This window comes from Oncorhynchus gorbuscha, linkage group LG17, assembly GCF_021184085.1.
Source record: "Oncorhynchus gorbuscha isolate QuinsamMale2020 ecotype Even-year linkage group LG17, OgorEven_v1.0, whole genome shotgun sequence".
Taxonomy (NCBI): Eukaryota; Metazoa; Chordata; class Actinopteri; order Salmoniformes; family Salmonidae; genus Oncorhynchus; species Oncorhynchus gorbuscha.
The window spans coordinates 2,581,621-2,608,651 of record NC_060189.1 but is presented as its reverse complement, the minus strand read 5'-3'; the positions used below and the strand labels follow the sequence as shown (position 1 = coordinate 2,608,651).

Sequence of the window (27,031 nt, the reverse complement as noted above, 5' to 3'; positions counted from 1 at the left end):
ATATCTAGGCCTGTTTATTAAACAACTCCCAGACATATCTAGGCCTGTTTATTAAACAACTCCCAGACATATCTAGGCCTGTTTATTAAACAACTCCCAGACATATCTAGGCCCTTTATTAAACAACTCCCAGACATATCTAGGCCTGTTTATTAAACAACTCCCCTAGGCCTGTTTATTAAACAACTCCCAGACATATCTAGGCCTGTTTATTAAACAACTCCCAGACATATCTAGGCCTGTGTTTTAAACAACTCCCAGACATATCTAGGCCTGTTTATTAAACAGCTCCCAGACATATCTAGGCCTGTTTTTAAACAACTCCCAGACATATCTAGGCCTGTGTATTAACGTATGTATGATTGTAGAACTATATTCATAAATGTACCGTCCCTATGAGTGTAGTAGGCTTTATACCTTGAAGGGCTCCCCAGCAGCAAAGGGGAAGAATGACAAGGTGTTCTCTGATGTCCCCCAGTTCCCAGCCAGACGGGCGTTCCTCTGCACAGCTTTAGCCAGGAAGTTGACCTTTACCTGCAAACCCACGTCTCCCTCAAAGTCCTCTTCCACTGGATCACGGGACAGGGACACCACCATGCTAGGCAGAATAAACAGTGGTGCAGATGTAGAACGCCAGGGTAGTGGGTTCGATCCCCGGGACCACCCATACGTAGAATGTATGCACACATGACTGTAAGTCGCTTTGGATAAAAGCGTCTGCTAAATGGCATATTATTATTATTATTATAGAATTCAGGCAAACAATCTAAACATTGTTGATTTGATTCAGTCAAAAACCATTCTGTCAAAACACATGATATTCCTGTGCTATATATATTTATTACCCACACTATGAGGTTGTAAAATAACACTGTGAAATTGTGGAAATTATATATATATAAAATAATACTGTTTAAATGTAAGAGCTGTTTGTAAAGACTGCATGACGTTTCAACCTGTTTTGTTGGGATGGAGTTTTGGCCTGCCTGGTGACATCACCACAGTAAATTAGCTAATAGACCAATAAGAAAGAGAGTTCCAAACCTCTCTGCCAATAACAGCTAGTTTTCAGTTTTTCCCTCCCCACTCAGGCCACTCCCAGACAGTCCAAGCTAATTTATTGCTTGAGAAATGGCTCTTTGCAAATAAAACAATCACAGTAAGGTACTTAATTGTTAAACCACAAATTATTTGATGTTGACAATAAAAAAAACGGCAAAACAAAAGGCAGCTACAGAGAGATAGATACAATAGTGACATCGTCTGTCTATTTCACATTACCACTGTAGCTCAGTTGGTAGAGCATGGCGCTTGTAACGCCAGGGTAGTGGGTTCGATCCCCGGGATCACACATACGTAGAATGTATGCACACATGACTGTAAGTCTCTTTGGATAAAAGCGTCTGCTAAATGGCATATATTATTATTACAGTACCAGGCTACCGTAATCAGATAGGGCTGAATCATTTACAGAAGAAAGTATTTCAGGGCAGGCCACAAAGGATCAAAACACTATAGTGACTTTAAAATACAAACATTAGAACTGAGATTGTTTTATATTCTTCGTCATCCACTCCATCCCATAGATAAATAGGGGATAAATGATCTTGTCTCCGCACAGAGCTCCTAGCAGAGAGGTCAGCTCACCGAACACCTCGTGGGTTCTGACATTTTTTTCCCACGTATTGAATTAAACAATACATTAGTCATTAAGAGAAATATTCCCGACGACAAAGAGAGTGAAGAAGATGTGAAGAAAGAGAGTTAAAATCCTGTTGCATGGTTGCTAAACCAGAAAGCTCAAAAGCTTTACATGGAATTATATTCTACAATTTGCACTCTTAGATATTTATTTTCTCTTGCAGTATTCTGAAATTGCCCAGAGCTATAGGATCTCGATATAGCAGTATCTTCAATCCCTCCTGATCTCAACTCAACTACACGGTGTGATGCGCTGCACAATCCTCCCATTGTCTCTGTGCCTGCCTTGGCGGTGGACTTGCAAATGTCAAACGCAGACGGTCCGGTCCATTCATTCACTCACGTCACACTCAGATTTAAAACGGTAAATTAAACTATTCATTTCCTTAGGCTACAGAAGAGACATTGAAAGCAGGTGTCTGTTTACCAACCTCTGAGGCTTCTTGTTAACAATACCCATGACAACCAGTCTCATCGTGGGCCGCAGCCCACCTTTTATTGTCCCGACATATTCCTCCTGAAACATAATGGCTGGAAATAAGGCTACATGCAACATATATATATATATATATACATAATATTATTCTTAGATTTCACCACATTGGTTAGCTGAATGACAGTCGCCGTTGACAATGCATTGTTTCTTTATCGATTGGAAGGTGGGGGTTCTTTGAAATAAGTGAAATAGCTGATCAGTCTTAATTGATGATTGAATTTCAGAATTCCAAGAATGCTCCAGGCGAACTTTAGCACTAAACAACAGGCTACAATTCAGTATGCACTATTACTGCTGCCAATTATTCCATTCGGGTAGATGAATTTCATTCTTATTCAATATAATGTAATTATGTGAATAAGAAAAAAAACAGTTGCATTCAGTTGTTTTGTGATAACCTAATAATCTCATTTGAAAAATCACGAAATGACAATATACGTCAATCTAACATAAACTTACATTTTCTTTCTTGTTGTCCGTTTCTGCCATTCCCCCTCTCCTTTCTTTCAATGTGTGATATCTGCCCCGGGTGGTGTTGGGAGCGTGATGCCAACAGGAGCTCGAGATACTATAGTAGAGCTGGCAAACCCCGCCTTCCGCTCGTTGTCATAGCGACAGGCTCCTGATAAAATAAGTGGCACTGAATGATGGTGATCAAATATTAATGCGATGAGGGTGCACGATCCCACTTATCAAGTGCGAGACCCTTTCATTCCAATAGGGTATTTAAAATACATTTTAAAATAATGCTGTTCACTCATAACATAAAATAACTCCCAAATAGGAGATTTACCCAACCTGGCAACCATTATAATAAAATACTTGTTTCTCAGATTTGAGTAAGCTTAGGTTTATGGTGAATATATACCTTGCACAACCTCGGGAGGCTGAAGAAATTCGGCTTGTCACCAAAAGCACTCACAAACTTCTACAGATGCACAATCGAGAGCATCCTGTCGGGCTGTATCACCGCCTGGTACGGCAACTGCTCCGCCTACAACCGGAAGGCTCTCCAGAGGGTAGTGAGGTCTGCACAACGCATCACCGGGGGCAAACTACCTGCCCTCCAGGACACCTACACCACCCGATGTCACAGGAAGGCCATAAAGATCATCAAGGACAACAACCACCCGAGCCACTGCCTGTTCACCCCGCTATCATCCAGAAGGCGAGATCAGTACAGGTGCATCAAAGCTGGGACCGAGAGACTGAAAAACAGCTTCTATCTCAAGGCCATCAGACTGTTAAACAGCCACCACTAACATTGAGTGGCTGCTGCCAACACACTGACTCAACTCCAGCCACTTTAATAATGGGAATTGATGGGAATTTATGTAAAATATATCACTAGCCTCTTTAAACAATGCTACTTAATATAATGTTTACATACCCTACATTATTTATCTCATATGTATACGTATATACTGTACTCTATATCATCTACTGTATCTTTATGTAATACATGTATCACTAGCAACTTTAACTATGCCACTTTGTTTACATACTCATCTCATATGTATATACTGCACTCAATACCATCTACTGTATCTTGCCTATGCTGCTCTGTACCATCACTCATTCATATATCTTTATGTACATATTCTTTATCCCCTTTACACTTGTGTCTATAAGGTAGTAGTTTTGGAATTGTTAGTTAGATTACTTGTTGGTTATCACTGCATTGTCAGAACTAGAAGCACAAACATTTCGCTACATTCGCATTAACATCTGCTAACCATGTGTATGTGACAAATAAAATTTGATTTGATTTAATAGCCTATAGTATGATAAAGAAACTAGAGTCTGATGATGAGCTTTCTAATGGTTGCCAGTTTGGTTTGGGAAAAACTCCTCCTTCCCATACGCAATTCTTTAAGTTTAAGAAAAGGCCTAGCCTACTATTAGCCAATATTGGACAATCTATAACACATTTGTATGGCCACTCGGGCCATAGAGATAGATAGAGGACTCTAGTGCCCAAAAGCCTGTTTTAGCATGGGCAGAGCCATTGAGGACTTTCACCATTTTGAAGTAGTCAACTGGGTGGGACACTATAGATAAGTAGAGGACCCATCTTTATATCTGTGCCATTATAGCGTCTGTGACAGCATGGGCAGCTCCATTGAGGCTACAGCCCACGAGAATACCCACCTAGGTGACAACTTTGACTACTTTAAAATGGTGGGAAACCCTCAATTGCACTGCCCATGCTAAAATGGCCAGCAGCGTTGCAGTTCTTGACACAAAACGGTGCGCCTGCTGCCTGGCACCTGTTACCATACCCCGTTCAAAGGCACTTAAATATTTTGTCCTGCCCATTCACCCTCTGAATGGCACACACACACTATCCATGTCTCAATTCTCTCAAGGTTTAAAAAAATATTATTTAACCTGTCTCCTCCCCTTCATCTACGCTGATTGAAGTGGATTTAACAAGTGACATCAATAAGGAATCATAGTTTTCACCGGGTCAGTCTGTTATGGAAAGAGCAGGTGTTCTTAATGTTTTGTACGCTCAGTGTAAGTAGTAGTAGATGAAGCCGTCCGTGGCGCTTGGCCGTCACTAATTACCACAGCTACAAAGTCATAATTATGTGTAAACGATGTATGTTTCTACAATTATTTTCTTAACATCTGATGTTAAACCTAACCACACTGCTAACCTTATGCCTAACCTTAAATGAAGACCAAAAAGCTATGTCGTTTTTGTTTACATGTTTTTTTAAACGATATAGCCACAATGATGCGATGTCAATATAATGATGGCCTGAGCTCACCGAAAGGCGAGCTTGTGTGTAATTTGTTTTTACAATGTACTGTTTCTAAATATAATGACATATCTGAAGGCGGCTGGGCGGGTTATACGCTTTAACGCCACGCTCAATTACAATGTCTCTATTTTAGCGTTCTATCGCTAAACAAAACGCTTATTTGAATTGTACAACGTAGCTAAGGGATGAGGCTTTATCGTACATGTTAAATTAGACCAATTCACCCACTTATGGAAACACAACATCACTATCAACAACAACAAAATAATTGGAGCTATGGACTATCCTGCAAGCGTACAGCCACTGCTCGAAACCTGTACCAAATACGAAACTCTGTGGCTGTACTGTCTTTGTTAGAAAGGCGACACCCCAGATGATCCATTTTTTAAAAATCAGATAGTCGAGTAGCGACTCTTAACAATGATGGAAAAGGCAGGCAGAAGGGGGCAAGATCAGGTGGGACCATTCTAGCCAATGAGAGGGCAGATAAGCGTGTAAACAAAAGGCACGTAGGGGTTCCCACTATTTACCACAGCCACAATGTCAACAATGGCTAAATCGTACAAAATGTATTGGGGGGGGGGGGGGGGGGGCTTTTTGGTTTTAATTTAAGGGTAGGGTTAGGCATAAGGTTATCAGTGCGGATAAAGGTGGGGTTGATATCACATTTTAGAAACAAGTGGGGTTGACGACTTTGTGGCTGTGTTAACTAGTCACGGCCTAGCCCAATATTGGACTAAAGGAGCCTAAAAACGTAACCGTACACCAGTGGCGGTTGGTGCCGTTTAAGATTAGGGAGGACGATTATTATGACCTATTAATCATGGGTTTATCTCTATAGCAGCATATCGGATGGCTGTCATTCATATTCCATTCACCCGGCTCAATGGAACATCGATAGGTTTTTGGCTACTACATAAAATGTTCACTATACCCAGCATGAGGTTGCTACAACCTAGCCTGCGAATGGAAGTTTATAATGTTCGAGAGACAAATTGGCATCATCAAGATGACAGATAGTGACACATTCAATAACTCCTTGCACACTCTTACCTGCATCTAGCTGATCTAGGGTGTAATCATTAGTCCAACAGTTGCAAACAAGAGTTTCTATTGGACAAATGCAGGTACGTTTATCCCCGTTTCGTTCTGCTTCCTTCCGTTTAAGAAACGTTTTTAACAGAATTGTCGGAATGAATACATCCCTAATCATCCACGCAGTTCACTTTCATAGCAGTCTCGTTTCACTTTTTCCCTTGGCTTGTGGACAGAAACAAACTTTCAAAGCCAAACCTTCATACCATGACCGCTACACACAGCCTACATCATTGTCACCATATTAGCTAACGTCATAGTCAACATAGCTATTAGAACTACCGCGTTAGTAAACCCGCTACAATCCCTCAGTACAGTGTATAGCAAGCAGTTTAGCAGTTACACCAGTGGGCCACGAAGGCAATAAATGAATACAACCGAAAGCTTACCTTGACTTGGAGTTCCAGTGTTTGGATAGCCTTAGCCAACATAAAGTTCCAGTGTTGGATAGCCTTAGCTAACATAAAGTTCCAGTGTTTGGATAGCCTTAGCTAACATAAAGTTCCAGTGTTTAGCCTTAGCTAACATAAAGTTCCAGCCTTAGCTAACATAAAGTTCCAGTGTTGAATAGCCTTAGCTAACATAAAGTTCCAGTGTTTGGATAGCCTTAGCTAACATAAAGTTCCAGTGTTGGATAGCCTTAGCTAACATAAAGTTCCAGCCTTAGCTAACATAAAGTTCCAGTGTTGGATAGCCTTAGCTAACATAAAGTTCCAGTGTTGGATAGCCAGCTAGCTAACATAAAGTTCCAGTGTTGGATAGCCTTAGCTAACATAAAGTTCCAGTGTTGGATAGCCTTAGCTAACATAAAGTTCCAGTGTTGGATAGCCTTAGCTAACATAAAGTTCCAGTGTTTGGATAGCCTTAGCTAACATAAAGTTCCAGTGTTTGGATAGCCTTAGCTAACATAAAGTTCCAGTGTTTGGATAGCCTTAGCTAACATAAAGTTCCAGTGTTTGGATAGCCTTAGCTAACATAAAGTTCCAGTGTTGGATAGCCTTAGCTAACATAAAGTTCCAGTGTTTGGATAGCCTTAGCTAACATAAAGTTCCAGTGTTTGGATAGCCTTAGCTAACATAAAGTTCCAGTGTTGGATAGCCTTAGCTAACATAAAGTTCCAGTGTTGGATAGCCTTAGCTAACATAAATAGCATTCCTCTAAGTTTGAACCAGTGTTTAAGTAGGCTAAATTACCTAGCTGCATTATGCTAGCTAAGTAAGTGAGAGTGAAAAAAATGCAACAAATACCTCTCTCTTTCTGCCGCTTCTCCTTAATTTTTGAGGAAATTAATTTGTTCAAAACTATTGCCCTACTCACTCTGAGTCAACTACTCACCACATTTTATGCACTGCAGTGCTAGCTAGCTGTAGCTTATGCTTTCAGTACTAGATTCATTCTCTGATCCTTTGATTGGGTGGACAACATGTCAGTTCATGCTGCAAGAGCTCTGATAGGTTGGAGGACGTCCACTGGGAGTCATCATAATTACCGTGTAAGTCTATGGAAGGGAGTGAGAAAAATGAGTCTCCTAAGTTTTCTGTTGAAGTCAATGTACCAACGGGAGGACGGAAACCAACTGTCCTCCGGCTACACCATGGCACTACCCCAGAGAGTGTTGTTGAGGCTACTATAGACCTTTATTGTGTGTTTTAGTCAATTATTTGGTTATGTGAATATACAGTACCAGTCAAAAGTTTGGACACACCTACTCATTCAAGTTTTTTTTTTACTGTATTCTACATTGTAGAATAATAGTGAAGACATCAACAATATGAAATAACACATATGGAATCATGTAGTAACCAACAATGTGTTAAACAAATCACAATATATTTTAGATTCTTCAAAGTAGCCACCTTGATGAGAGCTTTGCACACTCTTGTCATTTATTCCATTTATTTTCAATCAAGGTGAGACTGACCATGGACAAGGCGCAGGAGAAACAGAAGAGCTACTGGAGCAGAATCAAGAAGGGGACCAAGTGCTACAACATCTATCTCAATCTCCTCATTCAAAGACTCAATCATGGACACTCTTACTGACAGTTGTGGCTGCTTTGCGTGATGTATTTTGTCTCTACCTTCTTGCCCTTTGTGCTGTTGTCTGTGCCCAATAATGTTTGTACCATGTTGTGTTGCTACCATGTTGTTGTCATGTTGTGTTGCTACCATGCTGTGTTGTCATGTGTTGCTGCCTTGTTGTCTTCGGTCTCTCTTGTTGTGATGTGTGTTTTGCCCTATATTTATATTTTATTTATATATTTATTTTTAATCCCAGCCGGGGACCCTCCCTATCTCTGGGACGACAGAGTGACAAATCAGAGCAAGATTACTGAATGTAAGTACATGATTTACCTTCAGAGGTGAATGTAAAAAAAACAGTTGCCGTGATAAAAGTATCTTGTTGTTGTGCACTATGTTTTAATAGCTACGGTAAACTGGACACTGCAGTTAGATTAACAATAATTTAAGCTTTCTGCCCGAATAAGACATGTCTATGTCCCGGAATTGGCTGTTGTTTACAACGCCATTCTAGTCACATTATCGCATATTGAGCAAAAACTGTCCCGGTTTAGGGACACCGATCCCATAGAGGTTGAAGAAGACGAGGGAGGATGTATCAAATCCTATGAGTATCTGTGTTTCAAAAAAAAAAATCACAAGAGTGGATTTCAAGATGTCTGCCTGTCTTTGACGTGTTACAGTCGACTGATTATCAGCTTGACCTGCCACTAGCTATACCCAAGGAGCTATTTCCTAGCCTGAAATCCAGACCCATTTTGGGCTAACATTTCACTCCTTGTACTTCCGTGTCATTTGTTTGGCATTTACAAGGAGTGAAATGTTTAAATGAAAAGTAATCTCTGCACACTGAGGATAAATGCACCATTTTGAATTTATTTAGGCTGATGACCAAAAACTCAAGATTAAAGACCCTTATGGCCATGATGGAAGCCCAGAGGGCTACGGTCTGTCTTATCGTGGCCATGTTGGAAGCCCAGAGGGCTACGGTCTGTCTTATCGTGGCCATGTTGGAAGCCCAGAGGGCTACGGTCTGTCTTATCGTGGCCATGTTGGAAGCCCAGAGGGCTACTGTCTGTCTTATAGTGGCCATGTTGGAAGCCCAGAGGGCTACTGTCTGTCTTATAGGGGCCATGTTGGAAGCCCAGAGGGCTACTGTCTGTCTTATCGTGGCCATGTTGGAAGCCCAGAGGGCTACTGTCTGTCTTATCGTGGCCATGTTGGAAGCCCAGAGGGCTACTGTCTGTCTTATCGTGGCCATGTTGGAAGCCCAGAGGGCTACTGTCTGTCTTATCGTGGCCATGTTGGAAGCCAGAGAGGTAATTAAAGAGTGTGAGGTATTTGAATCGTTCCTCATTACATGTATTTTTGTTACTAAACAAACCGATATTAGGAATAGTAGCTAGTAACATTTAATCTTTATTTACAGTAGATGTAAACATTCAACTCCTGACATGACTGCTTTTGTAGTTGGGTTGCACATTTCTGAAAAATTTCCACAAATTCCAGAATTCCTGGTTGGAGGATTCCCAGATTTCCTTTCTGTTCCTTCATAATTTCAGGAATCTTCCAACCCTAAAATGTAGAAAAAGGCATGTTTCACATTTGTATAAAAAAGACAATCTTGGCAGTTTAACATGAATGCTGAGGAGGAAAGAAGTGGATCAAACAAACAGGAGGGTAAATAACAGCTTGCAATGGTTTAGAAAAGGCAAGCTTAAAAGCAACCAAACACAACGCTGAATCTACATGGTTTAGAAAAGGCAAGCTTAAAAGCAACCAAACATAACGCTGAATCTACATGGTTTGTAATATAATAAGATACAAAACAAACGGTTTGTAATATACCCTGACTAGACCTTGTTATGCCCTGGCTAGACCTGGTTATGTCCTGGCTAGACCTGGTTATGTCCTGGCTAGACCTGGTTATGTCCTGGCTAGACCTGGTTATGTCCTGGCTAGACCTGGTTATGCCCTGACTAGACCCTTCACAGTACAGTAATGCATTTGACCTTACAGTTACGACCATAGAGATAGATAGAGGACTCATTTTACAGTTACTACCATAGAGGACTCATCTCTGTGCCATTACAGCGTCTTTCAACCTCTATGGTTCCTACCCAATTCCTCAAGTCCCATTGTGAGATAACTGTAGTTTTGAGGTTAATTAATGTAATGAAATGATAATGATTTGAGAACAGAGAGCCTAGTTGCGTCACCTTTGGCACCTTATATATAGTGTGAGCGCTAATGTATAGTTCACTACTTTTGACCAGAGCCCCGTGGGCCCTAATTTTGTCTACTAGCCGGCTCTTTCCTATGCGGAAGCAATGGAGACAGGGAACAAGGTTGTGGGTCCTGGTCAGAAGTAGTGAACTATAAAGGGAATAGTGTGCACTTGGCGATGCAAGCTGTGGATAGTGTTAACAGGGTGGTTCAGATCAGTCGTCCCAGACGATGCCCAGGAGCTCACTGCTGGCGTCCCACAGCTTCTTGGCTGTCTCCTCCTTCCTCCCCTGGGGTGCCACGAAGGCCGGGGCACAGTCACTGAGAGAGAGTGAGCGGGAGGAAGAGGACTTTAGTTATCTGCATGATCAGTGCTTCCCTTTTGATTTATTCTGTCATCAAATGAATGTAGAATGTTTCTAATACATCATTTGGTCATCAAGCAGGTGTTTACTCGATAGTGACTCACAGAACTGTCAAAATTGACAGAGTATGTATTACGTGGCCGATGTGGGATCTTGTTCTAACCCACAATCCTCAGCACCTTGTTCTAACCCACAGCACCTTGTTCTAACCCCCAATCCCCAGCACCTTGTTCTAACCCCCAATCCTCAGCACCTTGTTCTAACCCCCAACCCTCAGCACCTTGTTCTAACCCCCAATCCTCAGCACCTTGTTCTAACCCACAACCCTCAGCACCTTGTTCTAACCCACAACCCTCAGCACCTTGTTCTAACCCACAACCCTCAGCACCTTGTTCTAACCCACAATCCTCAGCACCTTGTTCTAACCCACAATCCTCAGCACCTTGTTCTAACCTACAATCCTCAGCACCTTGTGCTAACCCACAACCCTCAGCACCTTGTTCTAACCCACAATCCACAGCACCTTGTTCTAACCCACAATCCTCAGCACCTTGTTCTAAACCCCAACCCTCAGCACCTTGTTCTAACCCACAATCCTCAGCACCTTGTTCTAACCCACAATCCTCTGCACCTTGTTCTAACCTACAACCCTCAGCACCTTGTTCTAACCCCCAATCCTCAGCACCTTGTTCTAACCCCCAATCCTCAGCACCTTGTTCTAACCCCCAATCCTCAGCACCTTGTTCTAACCCTCAGCACCTTGTTCTAACCCTCAGCACCTTGTTCTAACCCCCAACCCTCAGCACCTTGTTCTAACCCCCAACCCTCAGCACCTTGTTCTAACCCACAATCCTCAGCACCTTGTTCTAACCCACAATCCACAGCACCTTGTTCTAACCCACAACACCTAGTGCTGAGCTATTATCCGAAATGTGTTATTTTTCGTTTTTTAAACAACTATTTGGCCAACGCCATCGATTCAATTATTTGGATTCCATTTCGTTAGGGTTTTTTCTGTGAGCTCAATGCACAGTTTCTCTAGAGCTGAATCAGATCACGCCTGAAATGCGCAATGTAGTTTCCAACAGGCCATTATTCTACATAATTAACCACATTTTCTGGGCGTAGCTAACTACAATGACCATAACCCATTGCTCGTCTACTTGTCTAGTCTATGCGGGGAGCACAGAAACTGAGAGAGACAGAAGAACTCACTATTAAGAGGGATAGAGAGCAGTTGCTTTCAGCCCTATAACCCACTGAGCCATTGGAATCCCAGTTCCAGCTCAAACACCGAGGGTCGAGGGGTCAAAAGGTCATTCCGTAATCTCACCTGAAGTGTTTCCCGGTGAGAGAGTGCAGCTCCTCTGCCACAGCGCAGTAGATGGATGTCTGGGCCCCGTCCCGAGGGCTCTTCAGGAACAAGGAGAACAGAGAGAACAGCAGAGACATGATGGTGGAGTGGCGTACCAGGTCTGAACACACCGACCCCGGGTGGACAGAGTTCACCGTCACACTGGAACCTGGAGAGAGGGAAGAAGAGAGGATTCAGTTACCAAGCTATTGTCAGGCTTTTTGCTTGATCCCCAAACCCCTGAGACACATTGGTAACTGAACAAAAATATAAAAATGTGAAATGCAACAACAAAAAGTGTTGGCGCATGTTTCATGAACTGAAATAAAAGACCCCAGAAAATGTTCCGTACGCACAAAAAAACATATTTCGCTCAAATTTTGTGCACAAATGTGTTTACGTCCCTGTTAGTGAGCATTTATCCTTTGCCAAGAAAGTCCAGCCACCTGACAGGTGTGGCATATAAAGAATATGACTCAACAGCATGATCATTACACAGGTGCACCTTGTGCTGGGGACAATAAAAGGCCACTTTAAAATGTGCAGTTTTGTGCCACAATGCCACAGATGTCTGAAGTTGAGGGAGTGTGCAATTGGCATGCTTGACTGCAGCCGTTGCCAGAGAATTTAACTTTAGCGAAATTAACGTTGTTTTAGAGAATTTGGCAGTACGTCCAACCGGACTCACGACCGCAGACCACGTGTAACCACGCCAGCCAGGACCTCCACATCCGGCTTCTTCACCTGTGGCATCGTCTGAGACCAGCCACCCGGACAGCTGATGAAACCGAGGATTATTTATGTCTGTTATAAAGCCTTTTTTGTGGGGAAAAACTCATTCCGATTGGCTGGGCCTGGCTCCCCAGTGGGTGGGCCTATGCCCACCCAGGCCCACCTATGGCTGAACCCCTGCCCAGTCATGTGAAATCCCATAGATTAGGACCAAATGAATTTAATTCAATTGACTGATTTCCTTATATGAAATGTAACTCAGTAAAATCTTTGTGATTGTTGCATGCTGCATTTCCAATTTTATTAAGCGTTCAGACCCCTTCACTTTTTCCACATTTTGTTACTTTACAGCCTTATTCTAAAATAACATTGTATTGAGAACAACAATTTCCCATAATGACAAAGCAAAAACAGGTTTAGACATTTCTGCAAATGCAGAAAAAAAACAGAAATATAACATTTACATAAGTATTCAAACCCTTTACTCAGTACTTTGTTGAAGCATCTTTGGCAGCGATTACAGCATTGAGTCTTCTTGGGTATGATGCTACAAGCTTGGCGCACCTGTATTTGGGGAGTTTCTCCCATTCTTCTCTGCAGATCCTCTCAAGCTCTGTCAGGTTGGGTGGGGAGCATCGCTGCACAGCTATTTTCAGGTCTCTCCAGAGATGTTTGATCGGGTTCAAGAACGGGCTCTGGCTGGGCCACTTCAGAGACTTGTCCCGAAGCCACTCCTGCATTGTCTTGGCTGTGAGCCTAAGGTTGTTGTCCTGCTGGAAGGTGAAATCTTGAGTGCTCTGATACAAGTTTTCATCAAGGATTTCTCTGTGCTTTTCTCCTTTCATCTTTCCCTCGATCCTGACTAGTCTCCCAGTCCCTTCCGCTGAAAAACATCCCCACAGCATGATGCTGCCACCACCATGCTTCACCATAGGGATGTTGACAGGTTTCTTCCAGATGTGATGCTTGGCATTCAGGCCAGAGTTCAATCTTTGTTTCATCAGCCTTTAACTGAGGATTGGCTTCCGTCTGGCCATTCTACCATCTGCAGAAATGTTTTGGTACCCTTCACTGTCAACTGTGGGACCTTATATAGACAGGTGTGTGCCTTTCCAAATCATGTCCAATCAATTGAATTTACCACAGGTGGACTCCAATCAAGCTGTAGAAACATCTCAAGGATGATCAATGGAAACAGGATGCACCTGAGCTCAAATTTAGAGTCTCATAGCATAGGGTCTGAATACTTGTGTAAATAAGGTATTTTTGTTTTTTATAAAAAACTTTTTTTCATTTGGTCATTGTGGGGTATTGTGTCATTGTGGGGAATGTGGGGTTTTGAGCCATTATGGGGTATTGAGTCATTGTGGGGTATTGATTCTTTGTGGGGTATTATGGGGTATTGAGTCATTGTGTGGTATTGAGTCATTGTGGGGTATTGTGGGGTATTGTGTCATTATGGGGTATTGAGTCATGGTGGGGTATTGAGTCATGGTGGGGTATTGAGCCATTGTGGGGTATTGAGCCATTGTGGGGTATTGTGGGGTATTGAGTCATTGTGGGATATTGAGCCATTGTGGGGTATTGAGCCATTGTGGGGTATTGAGCCATTGTGGGGTATTGTCTCATTGTGGGGTATTGAGTCATTGTGGGGTATTGAGTCATTGTGGGGTATTGAGCCATTGTGGGGTATTGAGCCATTGTGGGGTATTATGGGGTTTTGAGTCATTGTGGGGTATTGAGCCATTGTGGGGTATTGTGGGGTATTGAGCCATTGTGGGGTATTGAGCCATTGTGGGGTATTGAGTCATTGTGGGGTATTGAGCCATTGTGGGGTATTGTGTGATTGTGGGGTATTGTGGGGTATTGAGCCATTGTGGGGTATTGAGCCATTGTGTGGTATTGAGCCATTGTGGGGTATTGAGTCAATGTGGGGTATTGAGCCATTGTGGGGTATTGAGCCATTGTGGGGTATTGAGTCATTGTGGGGTATTGAGTCATTGTGGGGTATTGAGTCAATGTGGGGTATTGAGTCAATGTGGGGTATTGAGTCAATGTGGGGTATTGAGTCATTGTGGGGTATTGAGTCATTGTGGGGTATTGAGTCATTGTGGGGTATTGAGTCATTGTGGGGTATTGAGTCATTGTGGGGTATTGAGCCATTGTGGGGTATTGAGTCATTGTGGGGTATTGAGCCATTGTGGGGTATTGAGCCATTGTGGGGTATTGAGCCATTGTGGGGTATTGAGTCATTGTGGGGTATTGATTCATTGTGGGGTATTGAGTCATTGTGGGGTATTGAGCCATTGTGGGGTATTGAGCCATTGTGGGGTATTGAGCCATTGTGGGGTATTGAGCCATTGTGGGGTATTGAGCCATTGTGGGGTATTGAGTCATTGTGGGGTATTGAGCCATTGTGGGGTATTGAGCCATTGTGGGGTATTGAGCCATTGTGGGGTATTGAGTCATTATGGAGTATTGCATCATTGTGGGGCATTGTGGGGTATTGAGTCATTATGGGGTATTGAGTCAATGTGGGGTATTGGGTCATTGTGGGGTATTGGGTCATTGTGGGGTATTGGGTCAATGTGGGGTATTGTGGGGTATTGAGTCAATGTGGGGTATTGAGTCAATGTGCGGTATTGAGTCATTGTGGGGTATTGAGTCATTATGGGGTATTGAGTCAATGTGGGGTATTGAGTCATTGTGGGGTATTGAGTCATTGTGGGTTATTGAGTCATTGTGGGGTATTGAGTCATTGTGGGGTATTGAGTCAATGTGGGGTATTGAGTCATTGTGGGGTATTGAGTCATTGTGGGGTATTGAGTCATTATGGGGTATTGAGTCAATGTGGGGTATTGAGTCATTGTGGGGTATTGAGTCAATGTGGGGTATTGTGGCGTATTGAGTCAATGTGGGGTATTGAGTCAATGTGGGGTATTGAGTCAATGTGGGGTATTGAGTCAATGTGGGGTATTGTGGGGTATTGAGTCAATGTGAGGTATTGAGTCATTGTGGGGTATTGAGTCAATGTGGGGTATTGTGGCGTATTGAGTCAATGTGGGGTATTGAGTCAAGTATTGTGTGTAGATTGTTTTATTTAATCAATTTTAGAATAAGGCGTTGCAAAATGTGGAAAAACTTTCCAAATGCACTGTAGCATGTACCTTCATAAATATGGTTTTGCCTTTCTGATCATGTCTTTTGGGTGCGTTTTCTCATTGAAAATCTATGTGCATGGTCACTATTCCTCAGTTTATTTTGTGTGTTAATAAATCCATGTAGCATTTTGCAATTCTCTCCCTCCCTCTCGCTCTTCCCCTCCCTTCCTCCCTGTCGCTCTTCCCCTCCCTTCCTCCCTGTCGCTCTTCCCCTCCCTTCCTCTCTGTCGCTCTTCCCCTCCCTCCCTCCCTCCCTGTCGCTCTTCCCCCCACCCTCCCTCCCCCCTCCCTCCCTCCCTCCCTCCCTCCCTCCCTCCCTCCCTCCCTCCCTCTCTCTTCCCCTCCCTCCCTCTCTTCCCCTCCCTCCCCCACCCTACCTTTGAGTCTGCGGGCCAGCTCCCTAGCAAACAAGACGTTGGCCAGCTTGCTCTGGCAGTATGCGAGGCCGCTGTTGTAGCTGCCCTGGCTGAGGAGGTCATGGAAGCGGATCCAGCCAAAGTTATGAGCCAGGGAAGAAACCACGACGATGCGGGCCGGAGCGCTCCGCTTTAGCAGGCCAATCAGGAGGTACGTCAACAGGAAGTGACCTACCAGGAAGAAACAGTAAACAACAACACATGATGCAATCCGTAAACTATTGGAGTTGTTGAATAGAACACTGTTTTTATGTCATAGGGCAAACAGGAAGTGACCTACCAGGAAGAAACAATAATATGATGCTGTTGCTTTGTCAGAAAGGAAATAATACTAGGATCATGTTGAATGAAACACTTATGTCATTGAAGTACTACTTGTACATGGTTAGTACTGTTAAGGCTAGCTGCCCACGTGTTCTTCATACAGAAAAGGCTATACGGACACTCCTGACATTCAAAATAATATTTAATTTCAGAACTGGTTCAAATGTAGTTTAGGGATTAGTTAAGGCAGATGTTGTTTACTCGTTTTACAGGTCAGGAGTGCCCTTATAGCCTCTCCCACTTCATATAGTAGATACTGTAAGTGCCACAGCCCTTCACAGATGAGGGCCACAGCCCTTCACAGATGAGGGCCTACAACATTTTGTGACGTTACAGCCTTATTCTAAAGTTGATTAAATAGTTTCCCCCCTCCTCCATAAATCTACACATAAAATACCCCAAAATGACATCACAATACCCCAAAATGACATCACAATACCCCAAAATGACATCACAATAGCCCATAATGACATCACAATAGCCCATAATGACATCACAATAGCCCATAATGACAAAGCGGAATCAGGTTATTTGGAAAGAATGTGCTAATTTATTTCAAATAAAAAAACAGAAATACCTTATTTACATAAGTATTCAGACCCTTTGCTATGAGACTTGAAATTGAGCTCAGGTGCATCCTGTTTCCATTGATCATGCTTGAGATGTTTCTACAACTTGATTGGAGTCCACCTGTCGTACATTCAATTTGATTAGACATGATTTGGAAAGGTACACACATGTCTATATAAAGGTCCCACAGTTGACAGTGCATGTCAGAGAAAAAAACCAAGCCATGAGGTCGAGGGAATTGTCCGTAGAGCTCCGAGATAGGATTGTGTCGAGGCACAAATCTGGGGAAGGGTACCAAAACATGTCTGCAGCATTGAAGGTCCCCAAGAACACAGTGGCCTCCATCATTCTTAAATGGAAGAAGTTTGGAACCACTAAGACTTCCTAGAGCTGGCCGCCCGGTCAAACTGAGCAACTGGGGAGAAGGGCCTTGGTCAGGGATGTGACCAAAAACCCAATGGTCACGCTGGCAGAGCTCCTGAGTTCCCTCTGTGGAGAACCTTCCAGAAGAACAAACATCTCCGCAGCACTCCACCAAATCAGGCCTTTATGGTAGAGTGGCCAGACAGAAGCCACTTCTCGGGAAAAGCCACATGACAGCCCGCTTGGAGTTTACCAAAAGGCACCTAAAAGGACTCTGATCATGACAAAAACAAGATTCTCTGGTCTGATGAAACCAAGATTGAACTCTTTGTCCTTCATTTCAAGCGTCACGTCTGGAGGAAACCTTGCATCGCTCATCACCTGGCCAATAGCATTCCTACGGTGAAGCATGGTGGTGACAGCATCATGCTTTGGGGATGTTTCCAGCGGCAGAGAGACTAGTCAGGATCGAGGAAAAGATGAACGTTGCAAAGTACAGAAAGATCCTTGATGAAAACCTTCTCCAGAGCTCTCAGGACCTCAGACTGGGGCGGTTCATCTTCCAAACAGGACAAAGACCCTAAGCACACAGCCAAGACAACAGGGTGGGGGGCTGTGCCAGTCTTGACACCGCAACAATTTAGCGAGAACTTTCTCTTCCTTGCCCTGCAGTATTGGAAGACTGAAATCTCTTTGTTACAGAGAGACTCTTGCCGCCAACAATATTCATAAGACAGGAATGTTAAGAATGCTTTGGGGGGGATGTAAAGAATAATCCTGTCATTGTTTATTATTTTGTGATGTCATTAAGGATGGTATGACAAAGTAACTAACTTAGGAAGGACACGCATTCTGTCAAGTTTACATCTAAGTGTTGTATAAAGTAAATTATTACGTATATGAGAGTATTTTTTTTAAAAGATAGAACTGTGATTTTAGTTTTCTAATTAGATAATTGTTTTTCATATAAACTAGTCAGGAGTCATGCCCAAGTGAGCTCAGAGTTCACGTCAGCATGACGGAACGCCCCCTTTTGCCAGGGTGCTTAAAAGGACCCACTAAGAATTAACATACAGGAGTAAAAGCCAAAGTACAGTGCGAACTGAACGTTACAAATGATTAAAACTACAAGACCAGCGGTGGCTACACCTCTCACCATGGAAATGGTGAGACCCGTACATTGCCGGGTTACAACTGGCGTATAAAATGGTCGAGAGCTGAACACTGAATAATCAACCATTGATACCAAAACACGTGAGACGATAGTCTACACGTTGAAATAGTGAGTTTCTCTGAAGCTCTCAACCTCAACACTAGAAGAGAAGATAACGTCACCTTGGAGACCAGAAAAATTCACAGTCTGCAGCTGTGCATGTAAAATAGGTCATAGAACTTTGACTAATGACACAAGGTGGGAAGAAAAATCCCCACAGACAACAGTTGGTACATCTGAAGTATCTATTCTAACAACCACTCCACTACCAGAGAAGCTCTACAAAGGACATTGTGAAGTCTGGTGGACAAACCACGTAGCCTCCAAACGTATCCAAGTGTTGTCTCTCGGTCTCTCCCTCTCTTTTACCTACCCCTCCCTCTGTAACAAGCAGTCATGTCTTGTCAGTCCACTAGGGACTTTTATCTCATGTAAGTGTGTATGTAAATTATGTGTTATTATTTAGTTAGTTAATAAACAAATGATTAAATTAATTTGTGTAGTACTGAATATTCAGAAGAGTTCTTGCGGATCCAAGGATTATGCGACGTTCAGAACGAGACTGATGAAGTAATAATTAACAATTATTGATGAAAAAGATATGTATGTCTTTAGTGTTTTAAGTCGGGAGATAGTAACTAGTTTCCCGTGGTGCCCCAAATTCCTAATAAGTTAATTGTTACATGATTAATTTAATCGGGTGACAATTAAACCTAGTTAGTTTGATTCGATAAATAACAGTCATCAGATTAATGATAGCCACGTCACGACAGTAGCTACACATGTAATATTGTTAATGGGAGCCATTTCTATGGGTCATGACCTGATTGGTGCACAAACAGGGGCACACATTCCAGTATCAGAATTCATGAATGGTGGCTCCTTCATGGGAGTTAGATGTTGTCCTACGATCATTTATGAGTCTGTCTTGACTTTAGCTATGGGAGCTCTTAGCCAAGACTGCCTTTCTACTGGCTATGGTTTCAGCCATACGCGTTGGAGAATTACATGAGCTATCTACCCATCATGCCTCACTTTAGCAGAAGAGTGGATCTAAAGCAGTGCTTGGGCCAAACTTCTTACCTAAGGTGCTTTCATCATCACATGCTAACCAGCTTTTAATCTTAGTGGTATTTCAACCGCCTACCCACTCCTCACAGGAGAGTCCAGAGTTGCATGCACTTTGCCGGGTTAGGGCATTAAGTACCTATGTTGCTGCAACAAGAACAGTTTGTCAAACCGAGCAGATTTTTTTGTGTGTTATGGGGAGAACACAAATAAGGTCCGGCTGTCTCCAAGCAGAGAACTGGCACGTTGGATTAGCAAATGCAGTGTCAAAAAAAATCATACACTGCAGTAGGTAGACCAACCACCGACACCGTGGTACTACAATCCACCAGGGGTGTGGCCACGTCATGGACCCTGTTCAGAGGAGCCTCCTGGACTCGATCTGTGCTGTTGCCAGTTGGGCAACACCCATGACTTTCATGAGGTACTACAGACTGCATGTTATGTCCACACCCATCAGTCTGTGGTCCAGGTCACCTTGGTTTTCAGAAAGTCCGGGTCTCTGGTGTTTTGCATCTTCTTCATCTGTGTTACTCTGGTGTTCTAGTGCACCAATCCACTTCTCTGCCTGGACTCTACTACTCTTGTTTAATAGAGTTGTTGAGTAGATCAAACCTCTGCTGGAATGAGTTCTTGATGGTGGTGACCTCCTCAGCCAGATGCTGTGCCCAGCTCAGAGTCTCGTCCTCGGTCATAATATGTTTGGTAGCAGGCCGATCTGTCTCTAGTTTCTTCGCTGCTTGCCTGGTCTCCAATCAGACATTTACCCAGCTGTGTCAACATACAGTTTACAAACTTGAAGCTTTCAGGGTGTTAAAATAGGCTATACTTGGCAAAATGTCAAGGTCTGGAATGCGAGTGAAACAAGCATGCCAATTCGCCTTGTTACGGGATCAGGCCTTAGATTGCTGGTGTTTGTGGAAAGACAAATTGACATAGAACCCTAGAAGTGAGTCTGTTAAAAGTCTCTGTCTCACCCAGGTGGTTGACCCCCAGCTGCATCTCGAAACCGTCCTTGGTCTTCATGTAGGGACACATCATGACCCCAGCATTGTTGATCAGGATGTGGAGGTGGTTGACCTCTGTAGGGGTCAGATACAGAGTCAATATTATACTTTGCTTTACAGAGTAAACACATTATAATATTAGTTCTTGCCTTGAAATATACTGTAATAACGGCAGAATAAATACTGTAATAAACTAATAACATCAAAATAAATACTGTAATAAACTGTAATAACGTCAGAATAAATACTGTAATAAACTGTAATAACGCCAGAATAAATACTGTAATAACACCAGAATAAATACTGTAATAAACTGTAATAACGCCAGAATAAATACTGTAATAACACCAGAATAAATACTGTAATAACGCCAGAATAAATACTGTAATAACGCCAGAATAAATACTGTAATAAACTGTAATAACACCAGAATAAATACTGTAATAACACCAGAATAAATACTGTAATAAACTGTAATAACACCAGAATAAATACTGTAATAACACCAGAATAAATACTGTAATAAACTGTAATAACACCAGAATAAATACTGTAATAACACCAGAATAAATACTGTAATAACACCAGAATAAATACTGTAATAACGCCAGAATAAATACTGTAATAACGCCAGAATAAATACTGTAATAACGCCAGAATAAATACTGTAATAACGCCAGAATAAATACTGTAATAACGCCAGAATAAATACTGTAATAAACTGTAATAACACCAGAATAAATACTGTAATAACACCAGAATAAATACTGTAATAAACTGTAATAACACCAGAATAAATACTGTAATAACACCAGAATAAATACTGTAATAAACTGTAATAACACCAGAATAAATACTGTAATAAACTGTAATAACACCAGAATAAATACTGTAATAACACCAGAATAAATACTGTAATAACACCAGAATAAATACTGTAATAAACTGTAATAACACCAGAATAAACTGTAATAAACTGTAATAACGGCAGAATAAATACTGTAATAACGCCAGAATAAATACTGTAATAACACCAGAATAAATACTGTAATAAACTGTAATAACACCAGAATAAATACTGTAATAACACCAGAATAAATACTGTAATAACACCAGAATAAATACTGTAATAACACCAGAATAAATACTGTAATAACACCAGAATAAATACTGTAATAAACTGTAATAACACCAGAATAAATACTGTAATAACACCAGAATAAATACTGTAATAAACTGTAATAACACCAGAATAAATACTGTAATAACACCAGAATAAATACTGTAATAAACTGTAATAACACCAGAATAAATACTGTAATAACACCAGAATAAATACTGTAATAAACTGTAATAACACCAGAATAAATACTGTAATAACACCAGAATAAATACTGTAATAAACTGTAATAACACCAGAATAAATACTGTAATAACACCAGAATAAATACTGTAATAAACTGTAATAACACCAGAATAAACTGTAATAACACCAGAATAAATACTGTAATAACACCAGAATAAATACTGTAATAAACTGTAATAACACCAGAATAAATACTGTAATAACACCAGAATAAATACTGTAATAAACTGTAATAACACCAGAATAAATACTGTAATAACGCCAGAATAAATACTGTAATAAACTGTAATAACACCAGAATAAATACTGTAATATACTGTAAAGGTTACGGGAAGGGCTGTGTCGCAAATTGCACAAAATTAGTGAACTACATAGGGAATAGGGCTCTGGTCTAAAGTAGTGCACTATATAGGGAATAGGGCTCTGGTCTAAAGTAGTGCACTACATAGGGAATAGGGCTCTGTTCTAAAGTAGTGCACTACATAGGGAATAGGGCTCTGGTCTAAAGTAGTGCACTACATAGGGAATAGGGCTCTAGTCTAAAGTAGTGCACTATATAGGGAATAGAGCTCTGGTCTAAAGTAGTGCACTATATAGGGAATAGGGCCCTGGTCTAAAGTAGTGCACTAAATAGGGAATAGGGCTCTGGTCTAAAGTAGTGCACTACATAGGGAATAGGGCTCTGGTCTAAAGTAGTGCACTATATAGAGGAATAGGGCTCTGGTCAAAAGTAGTGCACTATATAGGGAATAGGGCTCTGGTCTAAAGTAGTACACTACATAGGGAATAGGGCTCTGGTCTAAAGTAGTGCACTACATAGGGAATAGGGCTCTGGTCTAAAGTAGTGCACTACATAGGGAATAGGGCTCTGGTCAAAAGTAGTGCACTATATAGGGAATAGGGCTCTGGTCTAAAGTAGTGCACTACATAGGGAATAGGGCTCTGGTCTAAAGTAGTGCACTACATAGGGAATAGGGTGCGATTTGGGATGCGTAAATGGAGTTAGTAGGCTTACCTCGGAGGAAGTGTTGAGCAAAGGCCCGTATGGAGCTGGTATCAGCCAGGTCTAGCTCTCGGACCTCTACGTTTGCCTTAGAGTAGATGCGTCGTATCGATGCTGCGGCCGCCTCACCCTTCTCCACATCCCTGCACGCCATGATCACCCTCGCACCTGGCAATAGACAATAAAACAGTAAGGCCCGAGGGGGTGTGGTATACGGTCTGATATACCTCGGCGTTCAGCCAATCAGCATCCAGGGCTCGAATCCACCCAGTTTATAATAACCAATAATCAGCATCGTTGATACTTTCTTGAATGGTCTCTTCTCTTCTTATGTTATCATTATCTTTGTGGTGATGAAGGACATTAGTGAGTCCTAAATGGCACTATACACCCTCAAGTGCACTACTTTAGACCAGGGCCCCAAAGTAGTGCACTACTTTAGACCAGGGCCCCAAAGTAGTGCACTACTTTAGACCAGGGCCCCAAAGTAGTGCACTATATCGGGAATAGGGTATAATTTAGCAGAGTTTACACAGGCAGCTCAATTCTGATCTTCTACCCAATTACTGGCATAAGATCTGACTGGTCAAAATACCAATTAGTGGCAAAAGACCCAGAATGGGCTGCCTGTGTAAACGTTAGTCACCTCTGATAGCCAGGTCCAGAGCAGTCTCCTTCCCAATACCAGTGTTGGCTCCAGTAATCAGGACCGTCTTCCCGTCCAGCCGAGTCATAGACATACATGCTCCACCTGCTGAGTATTTCCTGACAGAGAAACAAAATGGATTTGTTTTTATTTATCTACAATCAAACTTCTTTATCAGTCCTGTCTGTGTTGGCGAGGTTGGCAATGGTATATAGTGGAAGTCCACACCAGGGCTGCTGTTACAACCCCATTCTCCATATATATATATATTCTCATTCCCACCACATTAGGAATAGGATGCCATTTGGGAGGAATCCTGAGGCTACAGAATAGAGATACATGTGTTCAACTTTTTCTTTTGACAGTAAAGTTGATTATTATTATTATTATTATTATTATATATGACTATTATAGATCGTTCAACATGCAACATTATTGTTACTCAATATGCAAGATCACTTTCTGGCAACAACGATCAAACGTCAAATCGTACGACTCAGTCACGCCACAAAACGTGGCTCGGTCTCACCGAAACAATAATGGTTACAAATATAACTCCGCCCACGCGCGCAACGCTGTCGTGCATAATCATGTCATGAAATATTGTAGCGCGCTACTGTACAGCACTTCCTTACCTAAGGAATTGCATTATCATTTGCTCATATTGACATATAAGCCATGTTCAATTGACAGAGCCTTTATTCCACAAAACAACAACAAATGAATGTATTTTTGAAAAATGTGGTTGTCTTCATTATGGACAAAAAAATTGTGTTGATCTAGGCTGTATGGCATAAAAATAATCTGGATCATCGTCATCAACGTTGATGTCGATTCACCCATTCATCCCCGCCAATAGTCTTCTTAAACCCAATGGCAAAACACAATCCTTTCGTTTTTAGCTTGACAATGACGGTAATTCATTTCTATTGAGGTTAGACTAATTAGCCAAGCATAGAATCAGATGATGCATCGACGACAGCCTCGAACATTAAAAAAAAGCGTTTATTCTTACCTAATGTGGGGTGCGAATAAAACCATGAGCAGTGCGACCACCCCAAGACCTGCGACAATCAATACGAGCACCATCATGACACGGATCCTTTCGCTGTCCCTCTATTGTAGCCCCTTCTTCACTGCTCTTCATTCATAGCGCCGTTCTGTGTTCACCTGACCAACAGCTGATCCAAGATGTCAAAGCATTATGGGGGAGGAGGAGTTATTATACATTACGGGTTGTCACAGTGATGCTCGTTCAATGGAATCCTGGGATTGTAGTCTTCCAATAGATTCGACACAAACGCACGACAACTTCCACTTGCCTAATGTATTTGAAGTTGTATTGAAAGACAGTTCCGCTATGCATATTTATTTATTTGTAAAAAACAATAGGCCTATTTTGTAATACACAGAAAATTCTACAATTTTTACAAACTGCCATTTGGTTTGAAATATACTAGTCTATATCCTAATCCTCAAATTAAAAAAAATATATTAATCCGAAAGAAGGTAAAGATCGCCAGTTTGTAGTCCTATAAAAACCGGTAATGAGTTGCCTTTGGATCGTTCAGCCATTCCTACGGGGAAAAAATAGGGTTTTGGGATAAACGCCAAAAATAAGGTCTGAGGTTAACACAAGTTAAGGGGATCTTATACGTTTTTTTCTATGATATCATAACCGTCAGTTAACATGACCTTTATGAATTATGAAGCCTTTATTTTACTTCACGTGCACTTTGGATGACATAAATGCCCCCAAAATTCAAAGTGACATTAGCTGATGTACAAGCGATTGAAGACAGCCTTTTAACAAAGTGACTTTTTAACATGTTTCTAACGTCTTAAAAATGTTTTATCTTTGTTGAATCATTTCGTACACATTTTAAATGGCTTTTACAGATTTGAGGTTTTTACAAAGAAAGTACTTTTATTCATAGTTGTTGTCATTGGTTTTAACAACATGTACTTTTAACAAATTTAAATGTAAATCCAAATGCTGTGTTTTATGCCTTGTTGCCGTTTTTATGTGTATAAATGATTAAATGAATGTATGAGCTGTTTTTAAAAGGAATTGTGTAAATAAAACTTTTCCAAAAGAAAATTAGCTGATGAAGATTATGTCACACGGGCCAAATACAATAGGTGTAGACCTCACAGTGAAATGTTTACTTCCGAGCCCCTAACCAACAATGCAGTTTAAAAAATATGGATAAGAAATAAGAAATAAAAGTAACACGATATTAAAGAGCAGCAGTAAAACATAGCAATATATACAGGGGGGGGGGGGGGTACAGAGTCAATGTGCGGCCCCATTGATGTACTGGGCCGTTCGCACTACCCTCTGTAGTGCCTTGTGGTCGGAGGTCGAGCAGATGCTATACCAGGTAGTGATGCAACCAGTCCCTCTCCTTGAAACCAGCAGCTCTAGCCTTTAGCTCAGTGCGGATGTGCCTGTAATCCATGGCTTCTGGTTGGGGTATGTACGTATGGTCACTGTGGGGACGACGTCATCAATGCACTTATTGATGAAGCCAATGACAGATGTGGTGTACTCCTCAATGCCATTGGAGGAATCCCAGAACATATTCCAGTCTGTGTGTAACGTCTGCTTCCAGCTCACACTCTCAAACACATAGATCCCCCGAACGCAGCCCACTTTCCAGCTCACACTCTCAAACACATAGATCCCCCGAACGCAGCCCACTTTCCAGCTCACACTCTCAAACACATAGATCCCCCGAACGCAGCCCACTTTCCAGCTCACACTCTCAAACACATAGATCCCCCGAACGCAGCCCACTTTCCAGCTCACACTCTCAAACACATAGATCCCCCGAACGCAGCCCACTTTCCAGCTCACACTCTCAAACACATAGATCCCCCGAACGCAGCCCACTTTCCAGCTCACACTCTCAAACACATAGATCCCCCGAACGCAGCCCACTTTCCAGCTCACACTCTCAAACACATAGATCCCCCGAACGCAGCCCACTTTCCAGATCCCACTCTCAAACACATAGATCCCCTGAACGCAGCCCACTTTCCAGCTCACACTCTCAAACACCAAGATCCCCTGAACTCAGCTCACTCTCCAAGCCCACTGTCCAGCTCACATTCTCAAACACATAGATCC

General features: G+C 42.0%; 2 protein-coding genes across 3 annotated transcripts in view; both read right to left on the bottom strand.

The window, feature by feature from the left end:
• The window catches only part of si:ch211-10a23.2 (Galectin-related protein A-like), an 8,315-nt gene extending 5,520 nt beyond the window's left edge, over positions 1 to 2,795 (bottom strand). For both annotated transcript variants that reach the window (XM_046309308.1, XM_046309309.1), the window contains exons 1-3: positions 2,657 to 2,795; positions 2,133 to 2,218; positions 418 to 598 (exon numbers count right to left, since the gene is read on the bottom strand). In XM_046309308.1, the coding sequence (XP_046165264.1) occupies positions 418 to 598; positions 2,133 to 2,218; positions 2,657 to 2,686 (297 nt within the window). In that variant the 5' untranslated portion in view covers positions 2,687 to 2,795. The remainder of the gene's footprint in view (positions 1 to 417; positions 599 to 2,132; positions 2,219 to 2,656) is intronic.
• Positions 2,796 to 9,478: 6,683 nt separating this feature from the next.
• On the bottom strand, positions 9,479 to 25,103 carry LOC124002009 (retinol dehydrogenase 12-like). The gene is made up of 7 exons (XM_046309219.1): positions 24,914 to 25,103; positions 23,899 to 24,017; positions 23,265 to 23,420; positions 20,854 to 20,958; positions 16,300 to 16,509; positions 12,009 to 12,198; positions 9,479 to 10,631 (listed from the first exon to the last, which is right to left on the bottom strand). The coding sequence occupies exons 1-7, from the start codon at positions 24,988 to 24,990 to the stop codon at positions 10,526 to 10,528; spliced, it is 963 nt and encodes a 320-aa protein (XP_046165175.1). The 5' UTR covers positions 24,991 to 25,103; the 3' UTR covers positions 9,479 to 10,525.
• Between the last annotated feature and the right edge of the window lie 1,928 nt (positions 25,104 to 27,031).